The 11,502-nt window shown below is 38.0% G+C and overlaps 1 protein-coding gene across 2 annotated transcripts; it reads right to left on the bottom strand.

Moving 5' to 3' along the window:
- Nucleotides 1-3,433: 3,433 nt before the first annotated feature.
- On the bottom strand, nucleotides 3,434-11,103 carry Lysmd3 (LysM domain containing 3). 2 transcript variants are annotated; one of them, XM_090331647.1, is made up of 3 exons: nucleotides 10,941-11,103; nucleotides 8,145-8,404; nucleotides 3,434-5,250 (listed from the first exon to the last, which is right to left on the bottom strand). In XM_090331647.1, the coding sequence occupies exons 2-3, from the start codon at nucleotides 8,394-8,396 to the stop codon at nucleotides 4,591-4,593; spliced, it is 912 nt and encodes a 303-aa protein (XP_090187773.1). In that variant the 5' UTR covers nucleotides 8,397-8,404; nucleotides 10,941-11,103; the 3' UTR covers nucleotides 3,434-4,590. The 2 variants fall into 2 exon arrangements, with proteins under 2 accessions (XP_090187773.1, XP_090187774.1); XM_090331648.1 differs by lacking the exon at nucleotides 10,941-11,103 and having other exon boundaries at nucleotides 8,145-9,052.
- Nucleotides 11,104-11,502: the final 399 nt, after the last annotated feature.

The raw sequence follows: 11,502 nt of genomic DNA, 5'->3' as shown, positions 1-11,502 counted from the left end.
TAACATTGATTTTTACATCGTATTTCAAATGTCATGTTTATGTCTATAGAGTATATATCCCATCATAATTTTTAATGTCTATGTAGTTATGTTTATATCTCCAAGACCATGTCCAGAATATTGGGTACCCAAATATTGAGTCATCCCTCTGGTACTGTTTGGATCTAATATCCACATATTAAGGATACCATGTGCCTTTTGTTCCTTTGATCTTGACTTAATCTCTCAATATGATTTGCTCTAGCTTCATCCACTTCCCAGCGAATACCATTATTTTATCTTGTCTGTTGGCTATGTAGATATGTAGAATTCCAATGTCTACCATCTCTTTTTAAGCACGTTTTCTCCTTTGAAATGTGTCACACTTTTAAAACCTACTAATTGTGAGGATTTTTAGATTACCTTGGTATCTTGGTTTGAGGACTGTGAAGTTACTTATGAGGAAGACAAATATCACTTTACAGAAAGAGCTTCTTCTGATAGTTGAAAAAGGATTCTTTGAAGTGTTTTTGTAATACCTAAACTGAATATTATTTTGTATTTTTGTTTACACATTAAATTCTTACAAACTGTGTCTTTAATATTGGTATTTTTATGTTGAACATGTATGCATTTTATCAAGGTCTCAATATTTTGCTCCACGTTAGCTCTATTCCTCTTGAGCAACATTCTACTTGCAACTTCTGGCTAATTAATTTGAGATGTCTCAAAGACCTGTCTTAGCTTTCTGAGTAGCAGAATTACTGGTGTGAGCCACTTGTGTCTGTCTACTTTTAATTACCATTTGGTAGAAAAACTAGTTTCAGTAACTGTTTCTTGAATAAGGATGCCTGTATCAAATATTATCTTAAACTACCACCATAGACAAAAGAAAATTGAGTATATGATTAAGAAAACCCTAGCAAACTAATACATAGATAGTATAGTATGTGTGAATGTTGATTTCTTGGATTAAAATTGTCAGAAAATACTAAAACATTCAGGAGATTCTCATTGATCTTGCACTTCAAATGCACAATGTCAATGGTTTTGTTTTCATAAGGTTATTAGTCTCTGTGGTAAAGGTTTATTTTTTAAAAGACTTTGTAAACACAACCTTAAGGTCAACATACTTTTAAGTATGGAAAAAGACACATGGAATAAATACAATTTCCTGTCAAATAAAAGCTCTAAATAATTTCTAGTTCTTTTTTCTTATAATTTGTAAAATAAAAATATTCTTGAAGGAAAAATTTTTGTTACAATAAAATGCACATATACAGAATTTCATGACTGGTTGAGAGCTTTAGTAGGTAATTTGGAGATCATACTCACCAAGTCTTGTGGAAGAGGCTCCAAAGTCCATCTAAAATTTATTTCATTTTACTATAAATAATGGACCGAAGTCTCAGTGTAACAAGGAAAATGAATTTGCCTACTATCTCTATAAGAGCAATTTGAAAGTAGAACAGAAGAGGTTTGCCTTATTCAATTAAATTCACCAAGTTGCACTCCACATTGAATAATAAAATAGAAACTTTTATTTTGTTTTAGATATCTTTTAAAATATGAAAAACAAAGGGGGCAAAAAATTTTAAAACTTTTTACAGATGTATATGCTAACATAATGTTCTATTACATTTTACAATGATACAAAATACATTATACAAAAATTTATAGCTTTTGTATACATAAAATTATTTAAATAAGGCATTCGTTTATTTCTATGATCTAACTGTGCAATATGCACATACTTAGGAGAAAAATACTGATTTCCTGAGAAAAACTGCTGTAATTCAAAGTGAGAATGATTCCCATGATAATGCACCAGTTAAATATAGACTTTAAAACCTTTACCCTGTAACACTTCATCTAAACTGGATCTTTGCTTCATGATATTACTAAAACTGATTACACCCTTCATATTTTCAACTAGGTCATCTTAAAAGAAATCTTAAAGAACTTTTTAGGGCATTGAAAAAATTCAGGTAGAGTCTATAGAAAGAACGACTTTTAAAAATCACGTCATCTGGAGATTATTTCCAGATGTCATTACAGCCTTTTTTCTAATTCTTATGGCCAACAGGACTATTTCTTCTTTTTACAAGACAACAAATGTTTAAATGGCCATTCAACAGTTCAAAACAACCTTAGACACATCTACCCAGACTTAAAATTTTAAAAAAATAAATAGAATTTGCCCCAAATGCCAGTTTCTTCTTCACTTGCAACTCCAAATGTTTAGATGTACCAAATGCAGTGATTGAGTTTTATAAATGACATTTAGATACACACATGTACAAATGTATATCCTCCAAATTAATTCAAATGAGGATTTAAATACAAACTATAGAATATTCATCAATAATTGTGCTTTAAAATTATCTGGGTTACACAATGTAATTTGAATTTGCTACAAATTTAATGTATATTAAGTAATATGTTTTGAAAATTAAAATTCTAATTTGACTAAATGCTTAAATTCCTTTTTAAAAAGATTGAACTATAATTGTACATACAGAATATTTCAAATTATAATTGATCAAAAATATTTAAAAAGAAAAAGCTATTGTTTCAAAAAGTTTGCTGCATTTCCTTCAAAAAGGACATTCTGTAAGACAGATGATTTTTAATCAAGTACATAGTTCACCCTCTTATTTTAAAAGAAGTAACCACACAGCTGTCAAAGTAAAAATAGCCCCCCCAAAATAAGACTGTCCAATCAATTTGTTGTAAAGGAAGTTCTTCAAATGACAGCTAGCCTGATCCACCCCAAGATAATCTTTACTTTCTACCCTAAAACTTGATTTTTCAGCAGCCTTAATAAATAGAAGGTAAACTGGCCAAATTAATACTGAGCAAAGACAACAATGCACATTCCAAGATGTGCAAGGCACGTTAAAACAAATTACTTTAAAAGCTTTACTGAAAGAATCAACTCATTAAAACTATCCTACTAAACACTTTTTTTTGGTAATTTTCTGATGTATATCCAGACTTTAAAAGTGATTTCTTTCTCCTATTCTTTTCCCAAGCTTTTTTCCTGAAAGTATATAAAACCCTAATTACCATAAATATTTATGCACATAACTGTATAAAGATTGGCAGGTGAGATATAAAATGATCAGAAAGGAGAGACATTTAATGTTCGGAGAGATATAATGCCCAGGAAATGAAATGGCATTGTATATCTTATGGTATACTTTATTATACAAAAACAGGCAATCCAAAGACTCCATCAAATCTCATTTCTTTTGAATCACTTTATATTTTAAAAACACATTTTAAAAATGATGGGATCAATATGCAAATTCTTATTTAGCCAGATTGTGGCTGATCCATGCGAGATCTAAGAAAGTGGCACTAGCAAGCATTCATTCTATCTTTATACCTCTGGTCTCTCCTCAATTTTATGCTGTAGTTAAGGGGAAAATGGCTTTTCTTTTTTGTTTTTTGTTTTTTTTTTGGCTAGTCCTGGGGCTTGAACTCAGGGCCTGAGCACTGTCCTTGGCCTTTCTCAAGGCTAGAGCTCTACCACTTGAGCCTCAGCACCACTTCCGGCTTTTGCTATACATGTGGTACCGAGGACTTGAACCTGGGTCTTCGTCCATGCTAGGCCAAACTCCTGGCCCAAGGAGGAAAAGTTTTAATATTTCCCACCACACACCAGAAGCAGAAACCCCATTAACATGTGCTTTCAAGTGTAGGTAGAGGTAAATTTACACAGCTTTATATAATGACAGCTGATGAATCCGATGAATCTGATTGAACCATCTGAACTTGTAGTTTTCCTTTTAAAGTGGTTATAAACTTACATGAACTAATATAAGGCATTAAATATAATTAAGGCATTATCACAGTATGTAAGTTATTTCCTAAATAATGCTCATCTGTACATGTATGACACTGTTTATCAAGGAACTACCAAAGTGCTTTCAAATACCAGAGGCAAGTATCATTTTAAATCAAACAGGTGAGGTTAAAAGGACTGTCTTGAATCATTTTTTAAGAGATAAAAATTTTTAGATCTTACCTATTCCAGTGTTATAGTCACCAAATGGCAACTTCCAACCACAGCATGTTATTTGGGGGTCTTTAAAACATTTAATCAATGTCCTAGTCTCTGTTACATAAATTACACATTATGTTTCATAGTACATGTGCTACATAAGGATGTTTTCAAAATTTTAAATATGCAATCTTTACTTGCTATCATAAATAATTTTAGAACCATACTTTTGGCAACTAAATTTTTGGTAGATCACAGTAGTAAATATTCTTCAGCTGCAGACATCAGAGCCTATCATTCAAATTGAACTAAATCTTAATGAAAAAATGACTTAAAAGATAAAATTTAAATCTAAGTAGTCTCGAGTAACGAAACTGATACATATTCCAAGAAAGAACTTTCTAAACATATATTTAAATTAAGTATTCATATTAAGAGATGGATTGCCTGCTCGATAAAAACAACTTCACCATGGAGATCTGATAACATTGTGTTAGGCAGGTAAGAAAAGCACCTCAATCTCCCTAAAGTGGCTACTGAATATAACTGATTCAACACATTCCAGGTGTATGCAATCAGTAACAGTGCTTATGAGCTAAGTGCTACATTTTGTGTTGAGCGACTGGTGACTGAGAATCCTGGCTATACAGTTTACGGTCATCTTGATGGTCAGTATGGACTCCTTTAGTTGGAACAATTACATTTTCCATTTCCCTATGTTGTGATGGAGGTGTGATTCCTGAATGCAAATGTGAAGAGTCTACAGTTGAATGATGACTAACATCTGCTTTAGCTAAAATTTCATAATATAGCAAATAAAATACTGGTGTTATAATACCGACTATCAACATTATCACTACAGCAGTCCACCAACCTATTCCCCAGTCTGCTCCATAATACGGATCCTTCCGACGCGTACTTTTGTTATCTCGTTCAAAACAGACTTGCTGTGCCGTCAAAGCAGATACCACCTCATTAAGATTCTCTTTCTTGGTGTCTGTACACTTCACTATTAGTTCTATGTCTCGGTCTACTTCTTTTAAAAAACTACCAGCTGACTCGCTGGAAGAAAGAGAATCAGCTGGCAAAATTTCCTGTGGTTCAGGAGCATATTGAACATAAGGACGGGATGCGTGTCTTCCTTTTGGAGTGTACAGTGTTTCAGTCAATGAACTGAACTTTTTAACTGGAATTTTGATAGACCTAAGCGCAAAAAAGTCTTGATCACTGATGAGATTGTTAAGTCTCTTGATATCTGCTACCTGTAAAAATAGGAAAAACATTCAACTAAATTATAAGTGAAACAAGAGGCTACAACTCTCATTCATCCACTTAACTTTTAAGAGAGGACTGCGCTGGGTGTTGGTGGCTCATGCCTATAATTCTAACTATTCAGGAAGCTGAGATCTGAGAATCGTGGTTTAAAGCCAGCCCAGGCACAAAAGTCCATGAGACTCTTCCAATTAACCACTAGAAAATCAGAATTGGCTCTGTGGTTCAAGTGGTAGAGCGCTAGCCTTTCTTGAGCTGAAGAGCTCAGGGAAAGCACCCATGCCTAGAGTTCAAGCCCCATGACCAACAAACATGTCCCTCCATGAGTGGACAAACTTGTAAACTTCTTCAATCATTCTGAAAAGCACTATGGAGGGTCTTCAAAAGACTACACATAGAGCTCCCTTATGACCCAGCAATCCCACTCCTGGGCATTTACCCAAATGTCCGTAAAGAAGGACATACTAAAGCACTAGCACAGCCATGTTCACTGCAGCATTATTAACCATAGCAAAGATATGGAATCAACCCAGATGCCCCTAAGTAGATGAATGGATCAAGAAGATGTAGTATTGATACACAATGGAAGTCTATGCTGCCACTGAAAAGAATGACACCCCATTCATAAGGAAATGGAAAGAGTTGGAGAAAATCATATTATGTAAGCCAGACCCAAAGAAACATAGGTAACTGTAATCTCTCTATACATTACTCTGACAATAAAATACAATTAAAAATTAAAAAAATAAATCTGATTTTCTATAGTATGAGAAAACTTCTGGGGATGAAAATATCAAAAGATGAAAACTGATTTTACAATATATAAAAATTTCTCATATATATGTACGTGTGTTATGAAGATTTCAGGTAAAAATCTTGATGGTGTTTATAACCTGAGTATTCTAATCTTATTTTTTTATTAAAGAATTTATTAATATTGATTTTTACATCATATTTTAAATGACAAGTTTAACAAACAAGTATTGAAGGAGGGAATCTCTTATTTGCAATCAGTGGGACTTAGTATTTAGAACTTAAATCAAAATTAGGCTAAGGGTTTGTATGTCATAGAAACATTAATTTATGAAGTAAAACACTATGTCTATATAGTCATGTTTATATTTCCATTACCATGTCCATAGCTTTGGGTATGCAGTTATTGAATCCTCACTCTTGTACTCTTTGGATTTAATAGCCACATATTAAGGATACCATGCGCCATTTGTTCCTTAGGTCTTGACTTGTCTCACTCAACATGATTCACTCTAGATTCATCCACTTCCCTGCGAATGCCATTATTTTATCTTGTCTGTTGGCTATGTAGAATTCCATTGTGTATATATACCACATTTTCTGTATCTATTCATCTGCAGTAGGGCATCTGGATTGTTTCCACTGCCTGGCTATTGTGAATAGTGCAGAGATGAACACAGCTGAGCAGGTGTCCTTATAATATCTTGGGTTATGATGTTTAGGATAGATGCCCTGAATTGGCATGGCGGGATCGCAGGGAAGGTCTATTTTCAGTTCTTTAAGAAACCTCCACACTGCTTTCCAGAGTGCCTGAACTCCAATCTTATTTTTTAAATGCCAATATTGACAAAATTCTAGGAACTATCTATCTCCTTTGTAAGTATTCTAAGTCATTAGAAGAATTTAACAAGATCATTTACCCAATTGTCCAGAAACAAGGACAGACCAAACCCACTAGCACAACGATGTTTATTACAGCACTATTTACCATAGCAAAGATATGGAACCAACTTAGATGTCCCTCAGTTGATGAGTGGATCAACAAGATGTGGTATTTGTACACAATGGAATCCTATGCTGCTGTCAGAAAGAACGACATCGCCCCATTTGTAAGGAAATGAAAAGACTTAGAAAAAATCATATTAAGTGAAGTAAACCAGACTCAAAGGAACATAGGCTCAATGGTTTCTCTCATTTGTCATAATCAGTAGAAACCTTGGGCTCTCCTAGCAGAGATTTACAATAGAGCAAAACCTAGATACATAGGCTATATAGGATGACGCTAAATAAAAGGACCTCCAGGATATAGAAACAAAAGCCATATAATGAATGATTGTTGTCCTTAATGTACTTTGTTATCTCTCATCTCTTTTGCTGTTCCTTGGTTATCTCATATTGTTACAGTATTTTACCTTGGTATCTGATATATCGGATATATTTGTATTTGGTTATTTGAAATCGGATAGGGAAGGGGGAAAAAACAAGATGAGGGGTGGGGGGTGGGGAGAGGGAAATGGGGACCAAGACATGAGAAAGGGTATCGATGTTTGTGAAGTAATGCACCTTCTATCTGGTGAATATAATGTAACCCTTCTACTAATTACAATAAAAATATATGAAAAAATTATATCCTTTTGATGATGGTCACTGATAAAATACCAAGAAACCTTTACTTGTGAGTATGAAAATTGCTTAATAATATTGGTATATCGATAATATGAGCATCACACATCTACTTGAAACAGTAAGTTGGATTTAAAAGGTTCTGAAGGATGATCTTGATAAACTGAAAGTTCTTAAAATAATATAAGTAGTATATGCCAATTTAAAAAAGACAAAAATGACCAATTCAAATACATGTACAGGAAGAAATACATTAAAGTAAAAAGTCATTGAAAAAGCAAAACTTAATATCCATCAATGTGACAAAGTATGCAAAGGAAAAAGAAGAAAAGGTTTATTTCAGTTTGGGTTTGGCTAATACATAGTTTATTATGCACTGCCTTATGAGTAATTAAAATTAAAATTTACCTTCTGAGATGGTGAGATTAATCAAAGCTCATTATATGTATGCCTCAATTATCACAATGAAACCCCTTTGTAGAATATACATGGAAAAATAACCACTTACTGTGCAACAGTACTGAAGGGCTATTGCATTTAAAGTGTCACCTTCCTGTATGTCTTTTGTTAACACAATAATGTCATCAAGTCTATCTCTTGATGTACTTCTTCGAACTTTCTCCTTTCCTCTGGATCGAAGCTCATACACTTCAGCATCCTCTTCTAGCATATCATTGTCTATATAATTTCCAAAAGCATGTACTTGAGCACTTGACTGAACTGCTGGAAGAGAAATACGATTCTGGTGTCTTCCTGCCATGTTAAAATCTGGAAGAAAACAAAACAAAACAAAACTTTGGAATGTATCTCCTCCATTGATTTACATCAGTCTTACATTCTGTAACATTTGGACAAAATGTTTTTTAAAAAAATAATGACTTAAGTTCAACTTTTGTAATTGTGCAAGTACAACAGGAATTGACCAAGAATTTTTCTTCCCCAGGAAGCTTTTCATCTAAACTTCCCAGCAAATTCAATTTGTGCTTCATGAAGACTGAACAGATTTTTGGTGACATTGGTTCTTACCCTTTAGAAAATATGAGCTAGCCCAAGCAGAAGATATGCTGAAGATACAATGCTTCAAACTCATCGTTGAGTAACAACTCCTTTGTGCAACTACTTATTCTTTTTTTTTTTTCTTTCTTTCTTTTTTTTTTTTTTTTTTTTGCCAGTCCTGGCTTGAGCTCAGGGCCTGAACACTGTCCCTGGGCTTTCTCAAGGTTAGCACTCTACCACTTGAGCCACAGCACCACTTTGGCTTTTTTCTGTGTATGTGATACTGAGCAATGGAACCAAGGGCTTCATGCACTCTACTACTAGGCCAAACTCCCAGCTCCAATAATCATTTTTTAAATTAAAAAACAACCAAAAAAACCTTAAAGATCATACTAATCTGATTTCTAAAACAAAACAAAACAAAACAAAACAAAACTGCAGTGTCCTTCTGTAAAGTATGAAACAGTGAAGAAGGTCTAGGGATGGAATGTTTGTGACTATTACAATCAATTCCTTCCTATAAGACAGCAAAAAGGAATGCCCTTAGATAAGTGAGCAATCACAGAAGTGTGTCATTAAAGCCAAAGACACACAGTGATGTCTAGAAGGATAATACTACGGATATGGGCCCTTTTTCATCAGATAGTATAGATAGAGGTACCAGGTGAAAAAGGGCCCTATATAACTGAATCACACCCATAAACACAAGTTTCTGACCCTGCTCTATGGCAACACTATAATGCCTTCAAGATTTAAGTGGTTTTGTTAGAATTAAGTGTTCTCTGAGGTCTCCCATTATTTATTATAGAAACTAACATTGTTAACTTAACCACATTCAAGAAAGCCACCAACATTCTCCATCTCAAAAGCAGTTTTGAAGCTCATGAGTATTTTTACCCTCTTTCATGTACTTAAGTCCTTTTTATTCGGTGTCTTTAAGCAGAATCTATTGAGCCCTGTGGATTAGCCCATAGGTTAAAAAGTGTTTTAATTATGTTCATTTTCTAGGAAGAATATTCATTGTTTCCTATTCTTGAAAGACATCCAGAATCAGAAAAGTGGAGAACCACTTAGTACACAGCAACTCACAAGCGGCTAGGCTACATGCTCCTAGTCACAGTCCTTTTTAGACTTTTCCCTTCTGATATTCTTGCAATGTCTAAACCAGCGCAGTATCATAGCCTGAAATTCACTGCGCAATACCCAAATGGCATTTGTACTTACAGCAACGTTTCTCCCTAATACTGGCTAAAGACCACTGAAAGGACTAAAACCTGCCCTGTTTCCCCTATGCACACTCATTGTCCAGAAAGGGGAGGGGGGCGCAGCTGAATGCCACAAACTGGATTTTTTTCATGCCCAGGCAATCAAGAATTGGCTGTTTGAAATCCCAGTGAAAATTCAGACGTGGACCAAGGAAGATGAATCAATCACCGGCATGGCCTACTAGAGATTACGAAAGTTCACAGTATTCACATCATAAAAGGACAAGCCTCTCTCTAGAAAACGGTTCACTAAGTCACCAAAAGACCAAACCGATTGGGGGGGGGGGGGAGTGATATGCAGTCCCCGTGGTCAGTGCGATGTGGCAGGCTTTCTTCTTCAGCTCCCGTCTTAAGGACTGCCGCGTGCGGGTCGCCTGTCGTGACCTCTGGAGCCGCGAGTGACACCTACCACAAACCTGACAGCAAAGCTCCTTCAGCACAGGGGACACAGAATCAGTGGGGACCGGGTTCTATAGAAACCCGGCTTCCCTCCCTGTCCATCCCACCTACCCAGGCTTGTTTTCCCTTCCTTATCAACCTCGCGCCCCCCCCCCTCCAACCCCAGCAAGGTGGGGAGGAAGGTGAAATACAAATCCTATCCAGAAGGATCTCTGCGATGGTGGAAGGCCAGTCCCAGGCTGAGGGGGGGCGCGCGACGTTAGGGAATGACATGATGGTTGGGGGGAGGGGATGACTGGGTGTGGGGTTGGGTGGGGCACGCGAGGCGTGGCGGGAGGGGGGGAGATGACACGCGGAGCTGGGAGCAGGGGGTGGACGGCGAGGCTCGCCGGAGGACCCGGGTCGCGCCGGAAACGGTGCAGGTGGGAGGAGCCCCTCCCCGGGACCGGCCGCCGAGTGTCGTGGGGCGCCCAGCGGGAGTGGGGGGGGGCAGGCGGCCGCCACCCCGGGAGTCCAGCGTCTGGAAGTGGGTTCCCCTCTCCGTTCGGGGGTGTCGGCGCCGACCCCGGAAGGACACACCTGAGGTCCAGTCCGGCCTGCCCGCCGGGTCCGCGGCCACCACCACCTCCCGCCGCCATCTTTACCTGATCCGTTAGCAGGGGGGACGCAGCAGAGACATGGATACCGGGTTCGCAGCCGCCGCCGTCCGGGATAAGTTCATGGCCAAGCCTCAGCGTACGGCCGTCCCGGTCCACCGCCGAGGTGGCCGCTGCAGCCAACGTCCCCAGCTTCCGGGATGTGCGCCGGCGCCACGTCCGCAAGCCTGCGGTACGTCATCGCGTCCAAGGGGCGGAGGCGGGAGGGGGCGGAGAAGGGCGGGGGCGCCAGAGCGAATCGGGGACCCCGAGTGTCCAACCACACACCCACGCCCAGCACGCATGCGCCCCGGCTCCGAGCCGCTCTTGGAGGGCGTGGTCTGGCGTCCCTCCCCATGATGACTCCTCCCCCTTTGGCTCCGCCCTTCCATCCTCAGTACAAAGGCGGACCTGCAGGGTGCGCCTCTGTCCCGCGTTCCTGGGGCCCAGATTGTCCCTGCCCGTGGAGGAGAGGGCAGGCAGGGCTGGGGCGCTGGAGAGCTATTGTGCATTTCTTTTTGCCTCTGCCTGTGGAGAAGAACACTGAAAAAGTATAGCCTTGACATCCCCC

The sequence above is a fragment of the Megascapheus bottae genome, chromosome 4, assembly GCF_031878675.1.
Source record: "Megascapheus bottae isolate mThoBot1 chromosome 4, mThoBot2.hap1, whole genome shotgun sequence".
NCBI lineage: Eukaryota > Metazoa > Chordata > Mammalia > Rodentia > Geomyidae > Megascapheus > Megascapheus bottae.
This window is presented reverse-complemented; position numbering and strand designations above follow the sequence as displayed.

Excerpts from the sequence above, each read along its gene's own strand:
- Lysmd3 (XM_090331647.1), bottom strand. The coding sequence starts at position 8,396 with ATGGCAGGAAGACACCAGAATCGTATTTCTCTTCCAGCAGTTCAGTCA. Across the intron at positions 5,251-8,144 it reads CCCTTCAGTACTGTTGCACA|GTAGCAGATATCAAGAGACT; the intron begins GTAAGTGGTTAT and ends CTATTTTTACAG.